Raw genomic sequence first — 27,717 nt, forward strand, 5'->3', positions numbered from 1 at the left:
GTGTGAGTGTGTATGAATGTGTATGTGTGTGTGAGTGTGTGTATGTGTGTATATGTGTATGAATGTGTATGTGTGTGTGATTGTATTTGTGTGTGTGTATGTGTGATTGTATTTGTGTGTGAGTGTGTATACCTGTGTGTATGTATGAGTGTGTATGTGTGTGTGAGTGTGAAGGGGAGAGAACCTTCTAGAGCTGCTTCTCTCTTACTATGTGATTCCTAGGACTCTAACTCAGGTTACCAGGCATGGTGTCTTTACTCCCGGAACCATCTCCCTGCCAGGGTGTTGCTTTGTAGCCTGCGCTGGTCTCACATGCAGGATCCTTCCACTTCTGCTTCCCAAGTGCTGGCATATAGGCTGGTATGGCATGAGTCTGGTTTTTTTTTGTTGTTGTTGTTGATTTTTTTATTTTATTATTATTATTATTTTTAACTCACAGTCATAATACAGTTACTTCAAGGAGGCCAAACACCACAAGCCTCAGTAAACATCTATAGTTAGATCTCTTTCATGGCCATTCCAAAGCACGGGAGCTGTTAGAAATAAGGGTCCACATTTGTACTATCAATTACACAGAACCAATTTTACATCTCTTCAGCTTGAAATTCTTGGTTAGAGTAAACCATTTGCAACTCTGCCCTGTCGCAAGCACCTCGATGAAGCCCTCCCAGAGCCTGACATCGCTCTGGTTCTGAGAACACTCCAGAAACTGCTTGATCTCTAGAGAGTAAGGTCCAAAAGACTTCTAGTCCTGCCGCTGGGCTCCCTGAGGCTCCTGATAAGTGATGTCGGGCTTTGCAGGTTTAGCATTACAGCCTCCCCTGAAGCCCCCAGTGATGGCATGACCCAGGGTGTGCAGAGCCCACAGCCACACCGGCTGCAGTGGAGGCCATCTGGGCCATCAGGCCTGGCTGCTGGGGCACAGTGGCAGGTGAGCCAACTGGAGATGGCGCAGCTGCAGCTGCTGCTGGAGGCTGAGCTGCAGGTGCCCTTCTGGGAGCGTCCCTCATCTGAGGGGCCCGGCTGAGCTGGCTGGAGTAGTCACCCAGGAAGTGTGACTTCTGCTTCCACACGACATCTTGGAGTCTTAGATGCTTGAAGTCTCAGCGTTCAGGGAAGACAAACTGCCCTACTTTTTCAACTATAAATTAAACAAACAAACAAACAAACAAACAAAGAAAACTGAGACTAATTCAGGAGTACTATTTGAATTGAAGTGAATTTTAAATGTCAAAGACAAAGCAAAATTTAAAGACAGTGTGAAAGAGCAATGTAGAGTATCTCATTATGAATTTTGCATACTGATTACACATTGAAGGAATACTCACCAAAAAGAGAAAGAAAGGTAGTCTTTCAGGTGTAATGAATTAGGTGATGTTTGGTTAAAACTTGAAATTTCAGATTCAGGGTTGTAACTCAACGGTAGAGAGCTTGCTTGGTACTTCCTGGACCTTGCATTTGCTGCAGAACAAATTTAAAATTTTACCTGTGTTATTTTGCTTTCTCCCATTGGTTGCCAGATTTATGTACATGTGTGCTAACCCAGAAGTCCACATCATAGTCTTCCCTGAGGGATGCTGAGGGAGTCACCCGGGGCACCAACCTTTTTCAGGAGATGGAAAATCTGGGCCTGAAGGAACAGCTCCGTGCCTGCATTGTGCTGTTCAGGCCTGCTGCGTGACACTATTCCTGGGGAGATAAGAACAATTGTCTACTGATTCCAGAAAGACGGAAGGAAGGGTATTACCAAAGTCCATCTTGATGAAGCAGTGAGTTCTATCGTACTTACGTGAGCAGAAATGACCCAAAGGCAGCTGCATCAGCACCAGCATAGGGGACAATTTACAAGAAGTTGGAAACCCGGAGCACCCGCACAACCTGCAGGCAGCTCAAAAGCTTGGAGCGTGTCCTTTCCAGGTAGCCCAGTTGGTTTGGGCCTCTGCCCAGCAGCTCAGTTTATTTGAGAGTGTGTTTCAGATCTTTACTGCTTATATCTGCTTGGAGAGGGAGGGGTCTAGTCAGCTTCAAAGGCTTCCCGGAGCTACTGAGTTGTTCAACGTCTGAGCGTAGTGAGCTCCCTTGCAGGGTAGAATGTGTGTCATCTCCCCTTAAAACAATGGTTTTCAATCTTCTTAATGCTGCCACCCTTTGGTACAGTTCCTCATGTTGTGCTGACCCCTGACCATAAAGTTAGTTTTGTTACTACTTCACAACTATAATTTTGCTACTGTTGGTACTTTCAGGTTGCTGACATCAGATAAGTGAAGAATCTGTTGAGGACCACAGGTAGGCTCCAGATGCCAGCTCTGACTCTGCACAGGCACCTGGCAGGAACAGGTCAGTAAGCTAAAGGTCATATTGTGTAGAGAAGGGAAAGAGGCCATGGGAGGTGAAAGAAAGTGATTGCTAATTTAGTCCTAAGGCCAGTGAGGCTGTCTGCACACTTATTGTTAACATTTCTTCTAGACTCTGCCCACAGTTTTTATGATCTCTAGTTCTGCTGAATTTATCATTCTTTTGAATCCTTTAACAGGCAGTTTCCCCTTGGAGGCATCATGGCACTCCCTTGCCTTCTCCCGCTCCTTGTATCCCTGTACTGGTGTCTGTGTTTCAGCTAGGTCAGTTGTCCTTAAATCTTTTAACTCTGCCTCCCGAGTGATGGGATTAAAGACTCGTACACCACCACTTCTGGACCATCTTTACCAGTTTAGTAGTGTGTTTTATATAGTAAAAGTAAAAGGTATTGGAGATGTGTCCCAGCTGTTGGTAGGATATGCAGTGCGAACTTTGGTTCAGGTTGGAGGCCCAGTATAACACACACAGGGTTCCTCATAGTTCAGTGAGACTTGGCAATGTCTGAGAGCCACGTGAACACCTATCAGTTTTGAGGGCTATGTGGGTGAGTACACTGGTCTTCTGTAGCATAAAGACATGCCAGCCAGAAACCCTGTAGCTAAAGACCTCCATAAATAAAAACAATATGAAAATAAAAAATAAAAATAACACAGTGGAGAGCCCCAAGAATCCAGTAAATAATTTCTGAGCTTGAAGGCAGATCTTTTGATATAACACACAGGCACACACACATGCCCAGGACACAGGAAAAAAGGATAAAGAGCCTTTGAGCTAGGATACCCTCCTCCTCCTCCTCCTCCTCCTCCTCCTCTTCCTCCTCCTCCTCTTCTTCCTCCTCCTCCTCTCCTCCTTTTTCTTCCTGGAACTCACTCTGTAGACCAGGCTGGCCTCAAACCCAGAAACCCACCTGCCTCTGCCTCCCAAGTGCTGGGATTAAAGGTGTGTGCCACCACTGCCCGGCCCAGGTTTGTTTTTCAGGACCCTCTTGGTGGCTCACAACTTTCTGGAACTCATAGTTGCAAGGGGATCTGACATCCTCTTCTGGTGGGCACAGGTACTGCATGCATGTGGTACACTGTCATACATGTAGACAAATCAACCAGATACATAAGTTAGAAATGAAGAAACTGGGCTGGTGAGATGGCTCAGTGGGTAAGAGTACCCGACTGCTCTTCCGAAGGTCTGAAGTTCAAATCCCAGCAACCACATGGTGGCTCACAACCACCTGTAATGAGATCTGATGTCCTCTTCTGGTGTGTCTGAAGACAGCTACAGTGTACTTACATATAATAAATAAATAAATCTTAAAGAAAAAAAAAGAAATGAAGAAACCTACAACTAACATAAAGAGTGGTCTAGAAGGAGGAGGGACATGGCATAGAAAACCTATTCAGTGACCCAACTGCTGAAAACTATTTTTGGGGAATGAAAAGATACCAAGAAGCTTTAGGGGACCTGCAACAGATTCAATAAGAAAGATCCTCTTTGAGGCCTGTCATTGCTGAAAGCATGATGAGAAGAGACTCATCAAGCAGCAAGCTGAAGACTCATATGTGACAGAATCCTCACAAAGAGCAGACTGCTCAGCAGAAACCTTACAGGAAGGGAGTGGGGTGATGCATTCCTTCCATGCATGCATGCATGAATGCATCCATCCATCCATCTGTGTATCCATCTATGCATCCATGCATCCATTCATGCATCCATCCATCTGTGTATCCATGCATGCATGCATGTATGCATCCATCCATCCATCCATCCATCCATCCATCCATCCATCCATCCGTGTATCCATCTATGCATCCATCTATCTATCTATCTATCTATCTATCTATCTATCTATCTATCTATCTATCTATCTGTTGAAGAGTCTCATGAGGTAGCCTTAGATGGCCTGGGAGGGGGAGGGGGTGTGACACTAAGCAGAATAATGTTGCTCTCAAAGAACCAGAGACCAGACTAATGTTTCCTAGAGTGGCTGGGTAATGGGTGTGTGTGCACATGGATGGCAGAGATCTAGTTTGCTTCTCTGTGGCTGTGATAAACACCATGACTAACAGCCACACGGCCGGGAGCGGGGAGGGGAAGGAGAGGGAGGGCTTATTTCATTTTACAAGATTACAGTCCACCATCAAGAGAAGCCAAGGCAGAAGCTCAGGCAGGGGCATGAGGCAGAAACCACGGAGGAACACTGCTCAGTGCCTTGATTCTTATGTAACCGAGGCACACCTGTCCAGGGGTGGCGTCAGTCACAGTGTGCTGGGCTCTTCCACACCAATCAGCAAGACAATGCTCCACGGACAAGTCCACAGACCAGTCTGATGGAGGCAGCTCAGTCCCTCAGCCAAGAGTCCCTCTTCCCTGGCGTGTCCAGGTTCTGACATTTATGAAACTATGAGGGACAGGAAGGATAAGCTTTCTAATGCTCTACTACAATTTTAAGGGATGCTTATTTTATAGGCATGAGTATTTTGCCTGCATGTACATGCCTGGTGCTTGCAGAGGTCAAAAGAGGGTGTCGGATCCCCTGGAACTGCATCTGGTGGGTGCTGGGAACAAACCCACCTCCTCTGCAAGAGCAGCCAGAACTCTTAACCACTGAGCCATCTCTCCAGTCTCTTCAAAATGTTTTACAGCATAGAATTACTGTGATTGACAGTGATTTAAAATGAATATTTTAATGTAGTCAGTAGAGTGGGTTGTAAAGGTTCTCAACAGAAAGAAAGGCTGTCTGTCTGAGACAATAGGCCAGTTTCCCTGACTTGGTCATTATGCATTGTATTGAAGAGCCTCATTGGACCTTATAAATATGTATTATTACTATGTGTTAATTAAAATACATTTTAAAAAGAAGACAGAATTGGATAGTGAGTTGTAGGCTGGGTCAGAAACATTCCTTTATGTAATTCTCCCTTCTGCAAGTATGTTAAGTCTACCTCATCTACCACAGACTGAGTTACTTAAATGTTATTCCAGCAGGGGGCGCCAAATCATCAGGAATGCCTCTGAGGCAGTCTCGTTGGATGGGAGAAGAAACTAATCTCTGATGCTTCTTGAGTGTGTGTGTGTGTGTGTGTGTGTGTGTGTGTATGTGTGATAGGTCTGGTTAGTATATCTGTGTGTGATTTGTGTATGTGTCTCATATGTGTGTGGTTGTGTGTATCATGTGTAAATGTGTATGTGTATTGTATATGTGTGTACATATGTGCGTGCTGTATGTGCAACGTGCATATGTATGTGTGCACACGTGCTCGTGCACACATTGCATGCACATGTGCCTCTGTGTGCAGCTATGTGGCAGAAGTGTCCAGTTCAGGGAGAGGGCCAGGCAAGATACTGTGCATTTCTGTCAGGTGGAAATGGGGTGCTATCTGATCACAATGTCCTCTTAGAAGCCGATCGTGGAGGAGAACTCCTTAAACATTTAAGAGGAAGAGTAATTGGCTGGCCACAGTGCCTTGAATTGGGAAGTTGGTCTAAAGGCTGGTGAACGATGTCGGGGTAAGAGAACCCTAGAGCACAAGATGCAGGCTCAAGACGGCTCAGCCTGACGAGTCTGAGAATATAGATGCGTGCACACATGTGTGGGAGGAGTGGCCATTCCCGTTGTAGATGGAAAAACAGCAAAGATCAACAGCAACCTTGGCAACCTCACTGGTGGGCTGAGAGGTGTACGAGGGATGCAGTAGCTATTGTGGGGCCTCCTGACCCACGGTGGCTCCAGGAGTTCCAAGGCTCATCAATTAATATGCTCTTGTCCTCAGAGTGATGGCCCCAGCAGATGGCCAGCATTTCTGACATTTACAGAGCTCCAGCTCACGGACATTCTGACTTTAGGCACCAGCCGAGTGGTCTCGCTCCAGCCCCATGCTTCACTTCCTCAGGTCCTGTTCTGCCAGGACAACCCATCTTCATCTCTAGTGTGTTCATCACCTCACCTGCCGAAAACCCTAGGGCAGGGGAATTCGTCCTGCTCTAGTGTGTGGGGCAGGTTTGGTTGGCATTGCTCAAGCCCTATCCTCAACCATGTTCCTGTCGGGTCTGGACCATCAGGTAAGCTCTCTACCCTAGGGATGCCGTACACAGCTTGGGTTTTCCCCCAAGCCAGCCCTACCGAGTGCTGAGCAAGGAAATGAGTGCTCCATGTTATTAATCACTTACTGCCGCTGAGCCTGAGGGTCACAGCCATCAGAGACGGATGCCTGCTTCAGGCCAGGAGTCAGGATCTTGTGGAAGAGCAATGGGAGTCTGTGACAGCCATGAGTCCCTTGTCATGTCCTCAGAGGCTTCTCCACAGTGACTGCTATCTCCGAGAGGGAATTCTGTCTCTCAGCCCTGTATCCCTATGGTCACAGGATCTCTGTGGTGGACAGACTGTCAAAGGCAGCTTGGCTCTGACCAGCCCTGGCTCACACTGTCCTGCTTGACACCGCTGGGGTCCCAGGGGTCAGTCAGTCATTATGTAGAATAGAGAGCAGGATCTGGACAGGTCTGGAGAGAGGAGCCGTGACTCCGAGTGAAGGAGACAGTTCTGTACCATGCCACATGTGCAGCCTAGCCAGGGCCCGGGGGCCCGGGAGGGAGGGGGATGGGAAGAGCGGGCGGTCCCTACGTCAGGAAGGCTGAATGGTGGCTATGGCACTGACCTCCCTTTGGTACCGTCCTTCCTCATCTGCTTTGAAGGTGTGACATAGGCTGCGGCTCAGCAGGATTAGAGGCCCTTGGGGCATACCAGGGGCATGGGCAGCCCTGTGTAGCTGAGGTGTTGGGACTCACCTCTGTGGACTGAGTGAGCTTTCTCCACAGCAGAGCCAGTGAGCAGGTCCTGCATTCAGCTGCCCGAGTAGTGCCCACCCGAGGTGTGCGTTCGTCATTGCTGACGATAGTCAAGGTGGTACAGAGTCTGCCTTCCCGTTTCTGACTTCAGGTTGTGGGACAATCAGCCCTCTATAAGAGCAACCTGCTGGCTTATCCTTTTTGTCCTGATTAGCGCCCCCTCCCCTTAGCACAGGGGCAGGGATAATGGCCTAGATGTTGGCCCCTCTTGAAGGAGGATGACTGACCAAGTTAAATCAGTTTTACTTTTAATTAGACTCCTTTGTTATTGCTGTAGCAAGCCCAGGCTTCCTAGGTTCTCTTTGCTAACTGGTTTTTAAAAATGCTATTTTTTTTAATCTTTAAGATTTCTTTGGTTTATATGTATGGGTGTGCACAATTGCGTGCGGCACCCTCAGAGGCCAGAACGAACTGGATCCCATGGAGCTGGCGATACAGATGATCATGCGCTACCTCCAGTACCTGTGGGAACCAAACCCAGGTCCCCTGTAAGTGCCCTTAACCACTGTGACATCTCTTCAGCCCTAAAGTAGTTACAGGGTTTTGTTTGTTTATTTGCTTGTTTGTTTTTGTTTCTGGCTTCGACCAGAATTTTCTCAGTGAAAATTCACAGAAAGTTGTAGTGAGCCTTTCTAGGTCAGGAAAGGTGAGCTGAGCTCAGTGATGGGGCGTGGGAGACAGAAGTGCTTGTTTAGGTGGGGAAAGCCATCCTCCCAGGTCTGGGCCTTAGCTCTCAGACCAGCAAGTGCTTTCCTGGGGGACAATAAGCTTTGGAGGACAAAGAGGTCTGCTTTTCTCTTTCTGAGGAGTGGTCCCAACATTGGGAACAGGAAGCTGTCCTGGGCTTGAGGGACAGATGTAGTCTATGGTGGGAGAAACTGAGGCCTTTTCTTTTCTTTCTACCTGCTGATTCCAGAAGCCAGGTCCTTGGAGGCCCCGTCACTGACCCGCCTGCCCTCAGTTAGCTTCAGACTTAGCCATTTGTGTTTGCATGTGTGCACACCCAAGCTCCCCTCCCCAGTGCCTCAGTCTGGAAGAATGCCCCCCCCCCCCCCATCTGCTCAGCAACCCACTTCATGCCCTTCTCTGTCCCTTGGAGACAGGCAGGGCTCTCAGACTTGTCTCTGCTTAAATTTATGTGCCTGGCTTAGGGGGGTCCCACAGGACCTGCAAGGATGAACCCCGGGTTTCTCCGAGTTCAACCTCTTGTCTGTCTTCTGCCTGGCTCCCCTCTATCAACCTGTACTGCATAACTCCCTTCATTTCTCCAGCTTGCTTCCCAGTTTGACACTGAGGTTAATCCGGCTCATCCCCAGACCAAACCTGCAGTCTTCCGGTTAGAACCCCTTCTCCATTCCCGCCACGCTGGACTGGCTCTCCCACCCGACTGCACTTCCCCTTCCTCTGTTCCAGTCTATATCCCAACGCGACCCCCACCTCCTGTCCCCACCACCTGCCCCTCCAGAGAGAAGCTGAGAATTCTAGGCAACGGAGGGAGTCAGGGGCGGGGTGGGGGCGTGGCCTGGGTTGGGGCTCTCCGAGGTCCCGCCCTGGTCCCGCCCCAAGCCTCTTACCTCCGAATGTCGCTGTTGCTGCAAGCCGGCTGCATCTTAGTTGGCCATGAAGACCCCAGCACAGCGGCTGCACCTTCTTCCACTGTTGTTGCTGCTTTGTGGTAAGGAGACATTTGGGTCGGGGTACTCCATCTCCTCGGGTCCTTGGGACCCACGCGGACTCTCTCCTTCCCGCGTCCAGCCTAGGCTGCGCTCTTCCCCCCCCCCCCCCCCCCCCAGAGTTTGGAAAAGACACAGGCACGCTGACTCCAGCACATCCTGCAGGTTTTGTGGAGGGTCTTCATAACTCCTCCAACCTTAGAAGAGCTGAGGGAAAAGGCTTTGAGCTGCAAGGGCTGCACAGTTCCCTGTGGGGTAGAGATATTCTGGGGTCCAGGGAAGGGTCTTTGGTGAGGTAGTGAGTTTCTTTCCCATCCTGCCCCGGGCACATGGCACACAGGTGCAGGTAGCTAGAATCCTTTTCCAGTGAGAAAATCGGACTCAGGGAGAAACATTGCTTTCACAAGATAGAAATGGGATAAATATTAAGCTTGTTTTGAAAGGGGTGTGGAGGGAATAAAGTTAGTAGGGAGACATATTAAAGGAGCCTGAGGGAGTTTAATGGGGCGGGGAGAGTAGGAGTGGATATGCTCAAAATACTTTGTATACATATGTAAAATTTCAAAGAATAAAAAGTGAAGTATCTTACTGAAGAAGTTACCCAAGGATAAATAAGAGGATACATGTATGTGTATGTGTATGTGTATATGCTTGTGTACACACATGTATGCATGTACCTGTGGCTCTGGGTGTGCCTGATTGTATCTGTGTGCCTGTGTGGGCATGTGTGTGCATGAGTGCCTGTGGAAGGGTTTGATAGGAGAGGGCTTGCTGGGCAAGGCCAGTGCTTGGCTAGAACTGTGAGGGAAGCTGTTGGCAGGAGGGGGCTCTGTCCTCCAGGAGGAGGGGCTCTGTCCTCCAGGAGGAGGGGCTCTATCCTCCCTCCAGGTGGAGGGGCTCTGTCCTCCAGGGCCATGGTCCCGAGTTTTCCTTACTCTCCTGGTTCAGCCTCCTTGGCTGTAAGATGAAGTTGGACCTGTTTGTAGTGTCTTCCTCAGTGTTGATGACTTGGGATGCGGTCTGGGAGTTGGGACAGAGGTGGGCCAGACTCAACAATTAGTTCTCTCCCTTTGAAGAGGTCTCTGCTTACAGAGTGAGACCATTTTTCGTGTTCTACAGTGGGCGCTCAGGCTGGGGTAGTTTTATGTTGAAGGCTGGGACTGTGACCACCTCCAGAAGGCAGTGAGCTGTTTTGGGATTTCAGCAAGCCTCCAGTGCAAGGCTCCCCTGGTGAGGAGTTTGGTTTCTAGAGGAAGGAGGTCCAGAGTTTATCTGGAAGGAAACCATGTCTCTCCTGACTGTTTCTAGTATGGAACTGGGAAGCAACACAGACAGAAACCTCATGAAATTGTAGCAATCCTGGTCCCCAATGGCCACCTTTCCATCCTACTGTGGAAGTCCCCACAGTCCCCAACAGCCACCTCCCTATCCTACTGTGGAAGTCCCCACTGTCCTCACCCATGGGACCAGGCTTCTTAGTGGCCGGTCAGGTTCAGCCTTCTCACAGACCTGGCTACAGTGAGTCTGGCCAGCCCGGGAGTCAGAGATGAAACATGTACTGTCACACGCAGTCTGGCCAAGGTGGGGTCTGAGCTCTGCAAGGGATGAGCTGAGCTTCCTAGCTCCCAGGAACGCTGACTGCCACCTATGCTTTGTTGACACTGTGATGTCTGGAACTCTAGATTCTGAGCCTAGTCACTGTAGAGAACAGCATCAGGAGAGCCTTTGTTTCCAAACAATAAAGGTCTCGGCCTGTGGGGCTTCCTTGAAATTCTAACGTACTCTACAGGGACACTTTGATGCTTCTCAGGGTCCTGGGATGAGGAGTCCAGCAGGTAGGTATCCACCTATTGGCTCTTAGCCTCAGTTTCCCTGTTGTTGGCCTGAGTGTAGCTGTGGAGTGCTGCTGTACGGACTGGCTTGAGTCAGTTAAGTTTGGCCCAGTCACTCTGTGGTGGAGCCGAAATGCTCATGGAAAAGCAGAGGCCGCTCCTGGTATATGTGTTCCTGTCACCATGAGTGAGAGCACCCGGGATCTGTGTGTGCACGCATGTGTGCGCGCGTGTGTGCCCACATGTGTGTCTGGGAATGTGAACACAGTGCCCCAATTTTTATCATGAGTTATATAGTAATGCGCTCTGCCTCCCTGTCACCTGTCACACTCACCTTGAGCCAAGCAGGTGGCAAGCAGTGCTGGAGACCTAAGGTCTTGAAGAAGGTGGTTTGTTAAACAGAATCTTTAGTACTGGAGCTGCCTTGGAGGTCATTTGGCCCATTTCCCGGATGGGGGTTCAGGTGAAGGGAGAGAACTGCCCTAGAGACTGCAGCCCCCAGTGCCAGCCAGCCACGGCCTTTGTGCCCTAGAGACTGCAGCCCCCAGTGCCATCCATCCACGCCTTTGTGCCCTGGAGACCGCAGCCCCCAGGGCCAGCGTTCATGGCCTTTGCGCCCTAGAGACTGCAGCCCCCAGTGCCAGCGTCCACGGCCTTTGCGCCCTAGAGACCGCAGCCCCCAGTGCCAGCGTCCACGGCCTTTGCGCCCTAGAGACCGCAGCCCCCAGTGCCAGCGTCCACGGCCTTTGCGCCCTGGAGACTGCAGCCCCCAGTGCCAGCGTCCACGGCCTTTGCGCCCTAGAGACCGCAGCCCCCAGTGCCAGCGTCCACGGCCTTTGTGCCCCAGTCTGTTGATGCTTATTTCCACAGAGGATGAAGGCGCCTGGGTTCATTTCCAGATGACTGAAGACAAAGGGCCGTTCTCTAGGAAATGCATCTGTCCGGCTGTTTATCATCTCTCGGCATCTGGAAGTCACTGAGACAAAAGATGCACGGGGCTGAGTGTTCTTTGTTTCGGAACAGAGCCATCCAGAATGGATTTCTACTTTGATTTAGTTCCTGAGAACTTTACAGATCAGCCAGTAGCTTGAGTGGCGGTGACCCACTTTCATGGAGTCCCAGGGGTCAGGGTCTTTACTCAAGACTGCTGTTATTTTGGGTGGGTTGTGGGGTGGCGCTGGAAGCCCTTTTAGCTTTGTATGCATCTGAAGTGATGACTAACTGGGGTCCCCTGGGAGGGCACTGCCTGTGACCCTGTGCTTGTCTAGTGTGGGCCCAGAGCATTTCGAAACACTCCTGATCAGGGCAGGGAAGTCAGCAGGTCTGCTTGAGGGTGGCACACAGTCTTCATGGCACCTCACACCTGCATGGGACAGACTCTTGCTGTGTCATGCCCTGAGGGGCTCAGGGGTAAACCAGGCTTCTGGGAACAGGCAAAGATTCTAGCCATCACAGTAATCTGGGGATCCTTGGAGATCCTGGGATTGTCAGAGATCTGGGGCACATGGAGATTTTGGGGTGTATGTAGATTCTGGAGCATCTGAACATTATGGGAGCATGGAGGGGTCCAGGGCACACAGAGATTTTGGTGGTGTGGGGTTTCTGGGGCACATGGAAGTTCTGGGGTATGTAGGGCTTCTGGGGCACATAAAAATGCTGGAAAATGTGAAAACTGGGACACATGGGGGTGTCCAGAGGCAGAGCTGGGCGGCAGGAGTATGGTGAGAGACTCCCCACCCCTCCTTAGGTAGCTGGGTTCACGTGGCTGAGGGTGGTAAAGTCATGGAGGAAGGGCTGAGCAAGACCTTGGATTCTGACCAACCTGGTGTGTGTGATGGAGGAGTGTGTGTGTGTGTGTGTGTGTGTGATGGAGGAGTGTGTGTGATGGAGGTGTGTGTGTGTATGTGTGTGTGTGTGAGATGGAGGTGTGTATGTGTGTGTGTTAGATGGAGGGGTGTATGTGATGGAAGTGTGTGTGTGTGTGATGGAGGTGTGTGTGTGTGTGTGTGTGTGATAGAGGTGTGTGTGTGTGTGTGTGATGGAGGTATGTGTGTGTGTGATGGAGGTGTGTGTGTGTGTGTGTGATGGAGGTGTGTGTGATGGAGGTGTGTGTGTGATGGAGGTGTGTGTGATGGAGGTGTGTGTGTGTGTGTGATGGAGGTGTGTGTGTGTGTGAGATGGAGGTGTGTGTGTGTGTGATGGAGGTGTGTGTGTGTGTGTGTGTGTGTGTGTGTGTGTGTGATGGAGGGGAGGAAATCTGTCATCTTTCATCTGCCTCCTAGGATTCTGATTCTCTCTGACTTCCAGGGTGAAGAGAAGAAAAGGAAGAGGGAGAGGGAAGATGATCAAGGGGCATAATGGAAAAGGAAGTGGGGGAGGGGAAGGGGGAGAGGGGAGGGAGCCTTGGTGGTCTGGCAGGTGGTCGGCTGGGCAGGCTGACAGGGCTGTTTAGGCCCAGGTCTAGGAGGACAAGAGTGGGAATGTGGGTCACTAGAGCGTGTGACTGGTGGGCTTGCCTGGCTGGCATCTATCTGTTCAGTTGTTGGGTGGAGGTTGGTACCTGTGCTAGGGTACTGAGAGGATCCCAGCAGGGACTGACAAAGCCTGATCTGGGAATGAAGAGATGGTAAGCATGGAGTGACCTTTAGAGCCCAGGGTAGGGAGATGCAGCATGGAACAAGGAGGCCTGTGGGAGAAAGGAACATAGTGTGTTTCCACCATCATCTGCCTGCATACAGTCCCTAAGGGACTATCCTGGCATGAACCAGGGCCACCTTTCCATCTCTGCCCTATCAGGCGTGGCAAGTGCTGCTGAGCAAGGGACAGCTGGCACCTCAGATGCCCCTAGCTCAGACACTCACTCTGTGTTTGGTCATGGGTGAGCAGCTTTACTTCTGGGGCTTGGCCTTCCTATCATCTAACTCAAGGGGGCAAGAAGAATAATGCTTTCTTGAGATTGACTGAGAGAGGAAGGTGAGGAACAGGCCCTTGGTCCAGAGACATTGAGGCTCAGTGGTCAAGTGTGTCGAGGCCTAAGTGACTGGGCAGGGTGGTTGCTCTCTGCTCTTTTATGCCTTACACCTACATCATGGCCCTCAGACCTGCAGATGGGGCGTCTCTGGGGTTTATCAGAGGATAACGTCTGATCCGAGTATGTTGGCAGAGAGTGAGCTCTGCATGAGGCTTGCACACCTGAACGCACATGCACTCTCTCTTGCTCATTCTTAGCTTGCTGTGTACATTACAGTAGACACATTGGGGATTTTAACAAACAGGGACCCTCCAGTCCTCACCTCACCCATTCAGCAGGCCCGGGATGTGGCCTGAGTGGCTTTAGTGTGACACCCTGTCAGCTGTTCTATTCTATATCATGTGCTTATCCTCAGAGATAGAATTATCTGGAAGAATTGGGTTTAGAGCTCTTAGCTTTTGTGTTTCTGAGTGGGCCCATTATAGGCCCCCCCCCCTTTAAATCAGGGAGGAATATCCTTGCCTCACCTTCCAAAGGCTGGCTTTCTTTCTGATCTTGGTTGTCAACTTGACACACCTGGGAAGAAGGAGCCACAACTGAGGAATGGCTTCCATCAGACTGACCTATCTTGATCGCCAATTGTTGTAGGAGCACCTAGCCCACCGTGAGCTGTACCACCCTTGGATAGGTGGGCCTGGGGTGTATGAATGAGGTCGCTAGCCAGCAGAGGAAGCAAGCCATGAGCAGCTTTCTCCATGGTTTCTGCCTCCAGGTTCCTTGCTGCCGTCCCTTCCCCGTGAGCTCAACTGAACCATTTCCTCCTCTAAAGTTGGTTTTGGACGGTGATTACCACAGCAACAGACCAGCAAACTAGGACACCTGTGTAATTATTCCCTTTGAAGTACTTCAGAGCCTAGAGGTAGGTTAAAGGAGAACTTGGTGTCAGCACCCTGAGATGCACAGAGAAGACAGCAGTGTGGGGGAACAGCCTGCAGCCTCGGGCCCTGTAGGGGTGACTGAAGGTTGGGAGCAGAGACGCTGTGGGAGCAGAGAATAGGAAGCTGGGCTCCCGTGGTATAAAGTCTTTCTTTTTTCTTTTGTCTTTTATCGAGATAGGATTTCTCTGTGTAGTCCTAGAACTTTCTCTGTAGACCAGGCTGGCCTCAAATTCACAGAGACCAGCTTTCTTCTGCCTCCGGAGTGCTGGTATTAAAGGTGTGTACCACCGCCTCCCTGGCTCAGCTCTCAAAGGAGGTTTTGTAAGTAGACGCCTATGAAAACATCAGAGTTATCTAAATCTTGATGTATTTTTTCAAATTCTGTTTCTGGGGACAGAGAGATGACTCAGAAGTTAAAAGTTAAGAGAGCTTCCTGCTCCTCTAGAGGACCTGAATTCCACTCTTTGCGCTCACATGAGAGCAGCTCAAAATCCCTGGAGATTGACTTCGGAGGATCTAAGACCTGGCCTCTGAGGGCACCTAGACACAGGTAGCATATGCTCATACAGACACAACACATGCCTGTAAAATATAAAACACAATCTTTATATAAATCTATTTCTTCTTTAAATTATTAAGAGAAAAGCATCAGATTCCTGCCCCGTTTCGGTTTTCGTATATTTTGATGCTATTGGTAGAAAGATGATGCTTCGGACTGTTGAGTCCTCTTATTGAATTGAGCCCTTATTGTGTCTTAGCTGGGCTTCTATAGCTGTGATAAAACACTATGGCCATAAGGCACTCGGGGTGAGAGTCAAGGCAGGAGTCTGGAGGCAGGAACTAAGGCAGGAGTCTGGAGGCAGGACCTCAAGGCAGGAGTCTGGAGGCAGGAACTAAGGCAGGAGTCTGGAGGCAGGAGTCTGGAGGCAGGAGTCTGGAGGCAGGACCTCAAGGCAGGAGTCTGGAGGCAGGACCTCAAGGCAGGAGTCTGGAGGCAGGAACTAAGGCAGGAGTCTGGAGGCAGGAGTCTGGAGGCAGGAGTCTGGAGGCAGGACCTCAAGGCAGGAGTCTGGAGGCAGGAACTAAGGCAGGAGTCTGGAGGCAGGAGTCTGGAGGCAGGAGTCTGGAGGCAGGAACTAAGGCAGAGACCATGGAGGGTTGCTGCCTCCTGACCTTTTGCTCAGCTTGCTTTCTTATAGGCAGAACCTTCTCCTGCCCAGGGTTGGCATCACCCACTGTGGGCTGAGCCCTACCACATCAATCAAGAAAATGCTCCCCAGCTTGCCTGCACATCAATCTAATGGAGACATTTTCTCACCTGAGGTTTCCTCTTTCCAAGTGACCTTGGCTTGGGTCAAGTTGACAAAAACCAACCACGATGGTTGTTAAAGGTCTTCTTGATCTCTGGAGATAAATTTTGTTGCAAAGTATCCCTTATCTGATAGAACTTCTGGAACTAGAATTATGGTGGATTGTGACCTACAACGTGGGTGTTGGGAATTGAACCCAGGTCCTCTGGAAGAAGAACCAGTGCTTTTCACTACTAAGCCATCTCTTCAGCTCTCTACCCTGTCTTTTTGAGGCATGGCTTCTCACTGAAACCAGAGCTCACTATTTGGTTAGACTGACTGGCCAGCAATATCCAGAAACTCACCTTTCCCAGCTGTAGTGCCAGGGTTACAGGTGCACAAGACCACTCCCCCCACTCTGTTTCTTTCTTTTTTCCTTCGTTTGTTCTTTGAGATAGGCTCTCTCTATATAACTCTGGCTATCCTGTATGGCCCAGGCTGGCCTTGAACTCACAGAGATCTGCCTACCCTTGTCTCCCAAGTGCTGGGATCAAAGACATGCCATTCTACCTGGCTTCCCATGCCAGGCTTCTCTGTGGCTGCTGAGGATCCAAACTCAGCTTCTCATGTCTGCATGGCAGATGCTTTGCCAGCTGAGCCAGCTTCCCTGTCCTCCTGCCCTACTTCACTTCCTGTGTGCACACAGGAAGTGTATATGGAGGTCAGAGGTTAATGTGGAGTGTCTCTCCTGGTTGCTTCTTTCCCTGAGACCGACTGAATGGCTGGCAACACTGAGGGATCTTCCTGTGTCCACATCCCAACTCTGGGAGCATAGGCACAGGTCACTGTGATGCTTTTTAAAAAAGATTTATCTTATGTCTAAAGTTGCGTATATGTGGGTATGTGTGTGAAGAGGCCGCTGGAGTGCCTTCGCTGGAGTTACAAGCAGTCCTGGGCTGCCACATGTAGGTGCTGAGAACTGAACTCAGGTCCTTTGTAAGAGCAGCATGTGAGTCCAACTGTTGAGATGCTGAGCCATCTCTTTAGTCACTTGCTTAAAAAAAGAAAAAAAAGAAAAAAAAAGGCCAAAAAAAAACCCATTGGTGCTGAGGGTCTGAGGACTGGAACTGGTCTTCATGCTGACTCCATAGCTGAGTCAACTTTCCAGCCTGTTCTTGCTGAGTCATCTTTCCAGCCTGTTCTTGGCTGGCCGTACACTCACTGTGTAGTTGAAAATGGCCTTGAGCCACAGTCTTCCTGCCTCTACCTTCCAAGTGCTGAGATTCTAGCCGGGTCCCACTACTCCCAACTGTCACTTGGTTGAACTTTAAGGTCAGTTTATCAGTTACTCCAAGGGACTTGTGTGATCTTTATAGTAATTGCATTGGATCTGGAGATCATTTGGTAACTGACTTAGGATTCTCAAGAGGAACAAAGCTGATTGGATGAATAGATACTAAAAAGAGGATTTGTTAGACTGGCAATAGGATAAGGACTGGGCATTGCAACAGCCGATGACATCGTACTGAAGATGCTGAGAGCCTGGCAGCTGCTCCGCCGTGAGGATAGACACCCCAGTACTCGCAATCGGGCAGTGGGTGATTGCTGGAGAGCCATTAGTTTTCAGTTCATGTTAAAGACTGAAGAATCTGAGTTCTGCTGGCAGCAAAGGGTGGCGGCCACAGTGACAACAGCGATACAGCAGAAAACTCAGCGAGTGGGAAGCAAAAGCAAGCAGGCAAAAAGCAAAGTGGCCCCTCCCTAGGACTTTTTTATATCTGGTCCTCTACCGCAACGTGCCGCCCGCATCTAAGATGGCTGTTCTCCATTCAGTGAACAGAATCAAGAAAATCCATCTCAAGTGTGTCAGAGGCTTTCTCATAGATGATTCTAGATCTTGTCAGGTTGAAGACAATGGTAATCAGGACAGTAGTATTGACATCCTATTATTAAATTCTTCTATTGATGAACATGGGCTAACTTTCCATGTACATAGATCCCAGGTTTTTATAGTTTTCAGAGTACAGGTTTTAGCCTTGTCTTAGGTAGGGTTTTACTGCTGTGAACAGATACCATGACCAAAGCAACATTATAAGGACAACAATTAATTGGGACTGGCTTACATGTTCAGAGGTTCAGTCCATTATCATCAAGGCAGGAACATGGCAGCATCCAGGCAGTCATGGTGCAGGAGGACCTGAGAGTTCTATATCTTCATCTGAAGGCTGCTGGCAGAATATTAGCTTCCAGGCAGCTAGCATTAGGGTCCCATACCCACAGTGACACATCTATTCCAACAAGGCCATACCTACTCCAACATGGCCACACCTTCTAATAGTGCCATTCCCTGGGCTGAGCATATGCAAATGATTAGAGTTAGTAAATTGAATACCAAGGATTTAATTACTTTTGACTATATTATTATCATCAAAATTATTTCCTTTATTTTTGGATGTTTATTAATACTTTAAAAAGACTTATTATTGCTTTTATATGTATGAGTGTTTTGCCTGCATTTGTGTATGTCTGTGCACCACATCATGCATGTCTGGTCCCTAGAGAGACCAGGACGGGTGTGGGTCTCCAGGTCCTGGGCTTACAGATGGTTCTGAGTACCATATGGTGCTAGGAACCAAACCCAGGTCCTCTGCAGAAGCAGCCAGTGCTCTCTGCCGCTGAGCCGTCTCTCCGGCCCAGCATAACTTCGATAGTGTCTTGGTTTGTCCCTGTTTCTCTTTAGAGCTTGTGTGGCTCCTTTGGAGCTGTGTGCATGGAAGACCATTGCTTTCAAAGTCAGATACTTTCCGGTCTTCCTTCCCAATTTGGATCTTTTGTTTCTTTCCTGCCAACTGCTCTGGTTTGAACCTCCAGCTCCGTGTTGAATAGGAGTGCTAAAAACAGACATCCTTGTCTTTTCCTGGTCTCAGGAGAAAATATTTCAGCCTTTTAACCCTGAGTGTGGTATTAACTCTGAGATTTTCCTACATAGCCTTGAATGTATTAAGGATGTTGCATTCTCTTTCAAGTTTTGTGTGTGTGTGCACGTGCGCCTGTATGTATACCAAAAATACATTTTATTTTTTTCCAATGCTTTTTCTGAGCTGCACAGTCCCCTTGTTCTCCCTTCTGTGTGGTGCACTGCACTGGGTTCTGTCCTCTTGGCCATGGTGTGCACTCACTTTTGTGTGTTGCTGTACTCGCATGGCAGGTGTTTATGGGGGCTTTTGCATCCATATGCCCAAGAGTTATCACTTTCTTCCTAAGAGTGACTTTGGCCTTTGCTAGCAAGATAAAAGCAGCCTCACAGGATGAGTAAGAAAGCGGAGAACTCTGGATTTCCTGTTCTGAAGAGATGTGGATGATGTCTGTTAATTCTTTAGATACTTGGTAGAGTTTGCCAGTTCAGCCTTCTGGGCCTGGGGTTATTTTTATAGACGGTTTTAGTTAGTCTCACTTCACACTGTGATTCTTTTCAGGGTTCCTGTTCCTTCTTGAGTGACTTTCAGTCGTTTATATCTTTAATAGTGTGCTGCAGCTGTCACTGAGAATCAGAAACCAAGTGACCGGACACAGTGGGCGTTTCTCTTAACAGCTCTGTAACCCCGATGGGGACATGCTCTTTCATTGTGTCTGCCTGGCTTCTGGTGCCCCGAGCATTCCTTGCACCGTGATGGCGCTATTCTGACCTCTGACTCTGCCTTCATATGACTGACTTCTCTCAGTGTGATTCTATGTGATCTCACCTCACTTCCCCACTGTGTGTTTGTCCCTGTACCCCAGCGTCTCTTTTTGTGAGAATAATGCTCACATGAATCAGGGCCCACCCAAATGGACTCATTATAAGTTGAATGAATACTTCTGCAAAGATTCGATTTTTTGTTTGGAGCCAAGACTTTAACATACTTTGCCTCCCTTCAGGGGATAGATACATGTATGGAGGTCAGAGGAAAACTTGCAGAAGTCAGCTCTCTTTCTTTCTCTCCCATGTGGACCTCAGAAACTGAGCTTAGATTGTTGGACTTGGCGGCTAGTGCCTGCACCCACTGAGCCATCTCAACGGCTCACTTTTCCCTAACCTTCTCAGCCTCAATGGCCCATCAGAGTAACCCTTTTGTTTTTGACACCTTTGGAGTAGATCTCTGCTCTGTTCCACATTGTAACTCATCTATCTCCACTGCCAGAACTCTGGAGACTTCTGTCCCCCAACAGCCTGCCTCTCTCTCTAGGTGGGACCTCAGTGTTACTCTCCTGGATAGTGAGGTGTCACAGTGACTTGATTCTGTCACAGAAGCCTCTTTGGCCTAGGGGCAGACATTGGCTCCTGGCATTCTTAGCTTTCTTCTCTCAGTGTACAGCCTCCTCCCGACCTGCCAGCTCAGTGGAGAACCAATCTTATTGGCTGATCATGCTTTCACATAGCATTTGCAGAAGTGGGGCTGGGTGGGGAAGGAGCCTCTGTCCTTCTGGATTCATTGTCCAAATGGACAGAGCTCCTACCGTATGTGGCTCAGAGAATGAGATGTATCTGTTCCTCACAGAGGAAAGCTGTAGGCACAGACTGGGAGCTGGTGTTGAAGGGTGGATACTTCCCCCTTGAGGTTGAATGGGGTAGAGTTTCTGTAACTGGAGCTGGGGCAGCGGGGATCAGTTTGTGACTCAGTGTTACAGACTCACTGCTCCAAGATATTCTCTCTCTCTCTCTCTCTCTCTCTCTCTTGCTCTCTCTCTCTCTCTCTGTTTGCACACATGTGTGCACATGCATGCATGTGTTTGTATGTGTCCTTGGGTGTATGTAAGTAAGTGTGTGGGCATGTGTGCACACATATGCACATGTGCATGTATATACAGAGACCCAAGGTCCTTGATCACTCTCCACTTCTCCACTTTATTTACTGAGACGAGTCTGTCACTGAAGCCAGAACACCTCAGTCCCAGCTACTGGAGCTGGGAATCTGCTGTCCTTGCCTCTAGACTTTTGGGGTTACAGGAGGCTGCTGTGCCTGCTTAGCTTTTTACGTGGGTTCTGGGGATGCCAACTCAGGTCTTCATGCAAGTGCCTTGCTCACCAAGCTCTCTTCTCAGCCTATGTTCTCTTTTGTGTGTGTGCTGCTCTCCTTGGTGGCTCTTTGTACTGAGGCTGACTGTGAGGCACCCAACTTCCTTGGAGGAGGGACGATGGAAGTCTAATGAGGGCTGCCATCATGGTGCATCTTCCCAGAGAGGACCTAGCTTTGCCTCTGCTCCGGGATGCCTGCCTGAGGTCACCTTCCACAGGACATAACTTGGGGTTTCTATGGATGGACCGAGTTCACTCCAAGCCTGCCAAGGGTGCAGCTCTTTCTGGTTCATTTCCTACAGAGTGTCTGTCTCCTGAGGATTTTGCACTGCACTTTGTCCTGGGCTTCATCTGCCTGTGGCATTTCTAGGCTGGGGCAATACTTTGAGGGCAAAATCAGTCCAAGGCTCAATGTTCCGCTCCATGTAGCCTTTGGCTTTCTAATTCCTTGCTCCAAGCTGTAGGATTTTGGTAGGATTTGTGTGGCAGGTGTCAGAGGCCCCTGGAACTTCTGCGAGGCCAGCGATAACCATTCCCTCCACTGGCTGGCGTTATTTTCTTGTCTTCCATCCACGATTAGTGTTTACTGATGCCTTAGAGCTTTGGATGCCTGGGTTTATCTTCTTGTTGCTCTAAGCTGTCTGCCTCCTGGACAACGCACATCGACGTGAATAACCCTGTCAGAGCTCACCTCTTCTTGAAACCTCAGCTTTTGCACCAGGCCTTACTGTGGCCTAGGAGCAGCTCTGGCTGTCCCTTCTTCTACTGCCATTGTCCCGAGCATGGGTCTTGGGACAGTGGTTGCCTGCCTCTACAGGTCAGATTTCCTGGTTGTCAGGCTTCCCCTATTTAACACCCTGGCTTCAGTTTCTTCCATTTCAGAGCTTGGATCCTTGTGTTTTCCTTCTTGCTTCCTGGATAGCAGGTCGCCTGAAATTAGGGGCTAATTCCCTTTTTCTTTACTTCTAAGTACCCAGCACAGTTCTTCACACAAATGCTCAGGGTCTTTGCTAAACCTCCAAGTGAGGGGTCTGGAGAGATGGCTCAGCAGTTCAGAGCACTGCCTGCTCTCATGGAGGTTCTGTGCCCAGTCCGTGGTATCCACATGGTGGCTTGCACTCTGCACCTCCCAGCAGCTCTGATACTCACCCGGCCTCTATGGGCACTGCACACACACGGTACAGCAGCAACGAAGGCAGGCAAAATGCCCAAACTCACAAGACGAAAAGACAGCCTTTCCATTGTTTACACTTGTGGATGAAATGCTTTGCAGTGAGAAGTGGCCCTCAACTTTATGTGCAGACTGGGGACCAGACAGGGTCCTGTTCTACAGGTGGACAGCAGCACACTAAGTATGTGGCCGTTTTGTGTAAAAGAGAACACAGGGACACAGACAGGGGCCAGGCCCTGGGTGTGATATTTTGAGTTCTCAGATGAGCCAGACCCAGAGTGTACGTGTGGACAGGCCAGTGCGAAGGTGTAGGAAACCAGGGGGAGGGGTCAGGAGGCTGTGGATTGCTACTTTGGGAGAGATAGGTCACTGATACCTGTTTCCAGGGACTGTCCTGGAGGAATGTGGTCACCCTCTATCCTACTTTCTCTAACGTGTGTGGAGGGTCCAATGTAGAGCCCTGTCCTCCTGCTGTCACAGGTCCCTGGGGGCTTCGGAGTGCTCACAGGGGAGAAGTGAGGGATCACACGTTGAGTCCTGTCTGTACTACCTCTCCACTGAGTCCCGGTGACATCCGATGTGCTCAGCCTGGGTTCTGATGTCTAGGTTTGGATAGGCACAGGAGGAAGAAGACAGTCTAGGTGTGAGCATCCAGTGCTGGGCAGCTGGGAGGCCCCTTTGTGTCCTGTTCTCTGGCCTGCAGGCGGCATGGCTCTCTCCAGTTCCCTGTGTGCAGAGGAAGGCAGCTTTGCTTGCTGCAAGCATGTGGCGTGTCCTTTTATCAGGGGAATGTCAAGGTGGACACCTGAGGGCCTCGCCCCTGCTCACTCTGAAAATTCACTCTTGTCCTTCATCTGTTCATTGCCAGCCATTGTTTGTCCCTTGACACTCATCTGTCCCTTGTCCCTCATCTGTCCCTTGCTCCTCCTTAGCCCCTTGTCCCTCATCTGTCCCTTTTCCCTCATCTGTCCTTGTCCCTTATCTGTCTTTGACCCTCATCTGTCCCTTGTCAGTCATCTGTCCCTTGTCAGTCATCTGTCCCTTGTCCCTCATCTATCCCTTGTCAGTCATCTGTCCCTTGTCCCTCATCTGTCCCTTGTCAGTCATCTGTCCCTTGTCCCTCATCTGTCCCTTGTCCCTCATCTGTTCTTGTCCCTCACCTGTCCCTTGTCAGTCATCTGTCTTTGTCCCTCATCTGTCCCTTGTTACTCACTGTCCTTTATCCCTCATCTGTCCCTTGTCAGTCATCTGTCCCTTGTCAGTCATCTGTCCATTGTCAGTCATCTGTCCCTTGTCAGTCATCTGTCTCTTGTCCCTCATCTGTCCCTTGTCTCTCATCTGTCCCTTGTCTCTCATCTGTCCCTTGCTCCTCCTCAGTCCCTTGTCCCTCATCTGTCCTTGTCAGTCACCTGTTCTTGTCCCTCATCTGTCCTTATCAGTCATCTGTCCTTAGAAGGAGGCTGTGTGGTCTGAGGCTATCCACAAAGTGAGCCACAGAGCCTGACATGAGCTGGGTCCCCAGGTTTCCTGTCATAGTTGGGGTGGGCTGGACCTCAGGCTTTTGTCTGTGAACATCTGGCCTCATGGGGCTTCTCTCTGAGGAGTCAGAGGGCTGTGGCCTCTCACCTGAAATCTGGTGGCCCACTGCACCAGAACATGCTTAGATCTGAACTCACTGTTCCTTTATGTGGTTTAATTAGCAGCTCTCAGTGCCCAGTGTGAGCCTGACTGCCCAAGGAGTATACATGCATCGATTCATCCCACAAGGTGTGGTTAAAGGAGGGCAGCGAGCAAGCGTTTGCCACCACCTGCAAAAAACCTTAAACATGGCTGCTGTGGGAACAGCTCAAGAGCCCTGTGGACGTTAACCTTGCTTAGAGATTCGAACACTGAGGCTGAGCTCATAACTGGTGTGGCTAAGTCTGTCCCATTCCAAGGAGGGACTTCTCCCTGTCTCCTCCAGCCCGTCACTGGCTCCTAGCATGCAGAGAACTGGGCCATACCCCCCATTCCAGGATGTAGACAGCAGGGCTCTACACCTCCCCAACACAACCGTCTCACATGCACATGCACACACGGACACGTAGAGACAAACACACAGGGACACACACACGGATACACACACCCAGACATAGATAGTAGGGCTGTGAACCTCCCACCCCTCCCACACTCTCTTCAAGACACAGCAGGACTGTACACAGCAGGACACAGTGGGTGGTGATCTGTATATCCACCCACCATGCCACACGAGCTGTGTTTCCATTGGTTACTTGATGGGCGCAACATAGAGCCCAGGGGAAGGAAGTAGTTGTGCCATCTGAAACAGGATGGCCATGCATGGACTGAGCTCTGGAGAACAAGATGGCCTTGAGTGGTGGGAAGTAAGGCATTCCTGGTCTCTACTAGAAAACGTGTGTAGAATGACGGCGTGAGGGAGAGGGGATAGTATGTTGAAATCCCAGGTGACAAGCAGCGTCAGGTCTCAGGATTCTATGAACTTTCTCATTGCTGCAAACATGAATCCCAGTGGGCCCCAGCCTCAGACCTCCAAGAATCCAGGCAGGTTATGACAGGGCTGGGAGGTCTGTTCCAGCTCACATCCTTTCTCAGGACTTCTGCAGGTACCCTGAGCTACTGGATTGAGTTGGGGACTCCTGGATATTCCCAGGACCTCTGCCAGCTCCTGATGACTCTGGCCCAGGGCCTCCCTGTGGCTTTCTCTCCTTGTGTCATTGCTGTGGTCCAGTGGCCAGGGTTGAGGGTGAACTCTGGCTGGTGATGGCCTATCAGTGGGAGGGGCTATGCTTACATCAGCAAGGGGTGGGGCTGTGCTAGTCAGAGTTTCCTGGACATCCCTCTTCTCACTGTTGTCCCTCCTAGGTGAGTGTGCCCAGGTATGCGGCTGCAACGAGACAGGGATGCTGGAGAGGCTGCCTCGCTGTGGGAAAGCCTTCGCTGACATGATGCAGAAGGTGGCTGTCTGGAAGTGGTGCAACCTGTCGGAGTTCATCGTGTGAGTGCCCAGCTGGTCACGGGACCCAGCCATTGTGCCGCATGCCTAGCCCTGTACCTTGCCCCCTCCCATACTTCTGCTCACGATCCTGGGCACACTCACCCTCAGGCCTCCCATAATCCCCACCCATCTCTGCCCACACACTGCTCTGAGCTGCAGGGGTATCTGGGGTCTGTTTGGCTTAGCCACATAGAGCTGTGAGAACAGTTGTGGGCAGTGTTTCTGGGCAGTTCAGTGGAAAGGTCTTGGAAACACGGGAGGAGGGGTGTCACAGTACATGCATCTTAACACACATGGAGAGGAGGGGCCTTTGAGGCAAAAGGTTTTTCTGGGGTCTTTATGACTCCCTGTCCCAGATGCCCTGAGAACCGGGTCATCTCCAGGGCGGCATCAGAATTGAAGCTCAGAGCGGGCTCTGAGTCTGGACAACGATTCTGGGCCCTTGCTTCTGGTTCTTCCTTGTAAAGGTCACCCGTGAGGTCACAGGTCTGTGGTTTAGGCTTTGAGAACCAGCTTAGAGTGAATCTGGTGGAGTGACTGCCCGGGCAGAGTGGACACAGAGGACTTGGGACTCCGGTATTATGTCCCTCCCACTTTCCATCCTGAGTCTGATGCTTCTGGCAATTCAGATCGAGTGACACTTTTAAAGCTACTTGATGGGAGTAGCTCTTTCCTGTGAATGGGCAGGTCCCCACTCCTGCCTTGTTGGGAGCAGCTCTTTCCTGTGAATGGGCGGGTCCCCACTCCTTCCTGGGCTAGCACAGGAAGGAGGAGGTGGGTCCACGTCCTGACCCCATGGGACTCTGGGTCAGGATCCTCTTTCTCCTGAGTTTGTCCTTCATCTGAACGGGCCTGGGGAAGTACCATCCTGGGCAGAGATGCTGGCTATGGGCAGACATTCGTCCTCTCAGCTTCCTCCTGAGCCTCTTAGGTGACCTCAGCCTGAAAGACCCCAACAGCAGGGAGGCCACAACCTCCAGAGGGTGCTCGCTGCATCCTGGACCAGGGGGCTACTCGGAAGTCCTTATACACATCAGACTGAACTCTGGATCCTGGTGTCTGTGGTCCTTGCCAGCCTACTGAACCTCTGAAAGTCTGATAGAGTAGATGAGGCGGATCATAAGAGGTTCCCCGGGAGCTTTTCCCACATTTGCTCAGACGAGCAGTTGTCTTGCGTTCTATCTGATGGGGCAGAGGGGCACTGGAGCCCCTAGGCCCGCCTGGCTTGTGAGAGCAGACTGATTAGGTTGGGAGGAAGCTAGCCCTGGCCTCAGGCAGACTCTTCTCAGACCTTCCGCATGCCATGAGGATGAGGGCTTTACAGGTCCATGTGGCTGTGTGTTCCGGGCTCCATGTCTTTTGGGGAAACCTATATGGTGTTGGGGAGGTCTGTTGAAGAACAGACATCATGGGCCCAGGGAGCTTATAGCTTCAAGGGAGCGGGTGATGGCCGCAGATGTAAGAAAAGGCCACAGTTTTGGTAGGTGGCCAAGTGGGACTGAGCCTAGATCATTCCTGACCCGTCTGTTGGGCCCTGGCCGGGGCAGGTGTGAGGGTGTTGGGAGAGCTATGTTTCTGCCTCTGCAGGTATTATGAAAGCTTCACTAACTGCACCGAGATGGAGACCAACATCATGGGCTGCTACTGGCCCAACCCGCTGGCCCAGAGCTTCATCACTGGAATCCACAGGCAGTTCTTTTCCAACTGCACGGTGGACAGGACCCACTGGGAAGACCCCCCGGATGAAGTACTCATCCCACTGATCGCGGTTCCTGTCGTGCTGACTGTGGCTATGGCTGGCCTGGTGGTGTGGCGCAGCAAGCACACTGATCGGCTGCTGTGAGGATCTGCTGGATGGAGGGCCATGCCTGGCAGGCTGGGAGAATGTTGCTCAGAGCTCTGAGAGCTGGCAGACTCGGCTTCTGTCTGGTTTGCTTTGGCCACACCCTACCTGGCCATGCCAAAGTCCTCCTGACCAGGCTGGTGTGGCCCTTGCTGTCTAGCCTGCCGCCTGCTGGGGTTCAGATTGTCCATACTTTGCTCTTTCTTGGGCTAGTGGAAGAAAGTGACAAATCCCAAGTTTGTGGACCAGGCATGGAAATCAACTGTTGCTGAGCCCCGCTCCCCAGGCTCGGTTCCCTAGTTTCTAGCCGTTTCTTGGCAGAGTCTTGCTCAGCCTGAACCCCGCCCCAGGTCCTGACCCATTTCTAGTCCTGACCCTGACCCCTGCTACACTTGGCCAGAGAGGGCAGGCAAGGTCATCTGGAAGATGTGGACGCCCCCCCGCCTCTGTTCAAGAGACTGAGCACATCATTTATCAGACATGAAGGATAGCCTGGGGTCATTAGGAGCCACGTGTGACCTACTGACCCACCTGCCTGTCCTCTCTGTGATCTGTCACGATTCTGTGTCCAGTGTGGGCTGGAGCTGTGGCTTGTTTAGCCCTTCAAAGACACCTACCCTGCAGGTAGAGCGTGAACCTCCTTCTTGAGGGGTATTCCTGGGAGTGGGGCGCACTGAGTGTGCTCAAGGGTTCTGTCTGCTGATGTCAGTTCTTTTTGATTAAAGTGTCTCCTTACACGT

General features: G+C 50.5%; 1 protein-coding gene and 1 pseudogene across 3 annotated transcripts; one reads left to right on the forward strand and one right to left on the reverse strand.

Annotated features, from left to right (window-relative positions):
• Positions 1-386: 386 nt before the first annotated feature.
• Gm11978 (predicted gene 11978) lies at positions 387-10,475 on the reverse strand (annotated as a pseudogene). The gene is made up of 6 exons (NR_028586.2): positions 10,323-10,475; positions 9,800-9,884; positions 8,766-8,859; positions 1,604-1,689; positions 1,329-1,461; positions 387-1,141 (listed from the first exon to the last, which is right to left on the reverse strand). The product of NR_028586.2 is annotated as a predicted gene 11978 (transcript).
• On the forward strand, positions 8,745-27,717 carry Ramp3 (receptor (calcitonin) activity modifying protein 3). 2 transcript variants are annotated; one of them, XM_006514761.4, is made up of 4 exons: positions 8,745-8,866; positions 14,440-14,586; positions 25,002-25,134; positions 26,722-27,717. In XM_006514761.4, the coding sequence occupies exons 3-4, from the start codon at positions 25,040-25,042 to the stop codon at positions 26,975-26,977; spliced, it is 351 nt and encodes a 116-aa protein (XP_006514824.1). In that variant the 5' UTR covers positions 8,745-8,866; positions 14,440-14,586; positions 25,002-25,039; the 3' UTR covers positions 26,978-27,717. The 2 variants fall into 2 exon arrangements, with proteins under 2 accessions (XP_006514824.1, NP_062384.1); NM_019511.3 differs by lacking the exon at positions 14,440-14,586 and having other exon boundaries at positions 8,772-8,866; positions 26,722-27,714.

This window comes from Mus musculus, chromosome 11 (assembly GCF_000001635.26).
Source record: "Mus musculus strain C57BL/6J chromosome 11, GRCm38.p6 C57BL/6J".
Classification (NCBI taxonomy): Eukaryota; Metazoa; Chordata; class Mammalia; order Rodentia; family Muridae; genus Mus; species Mus musculus.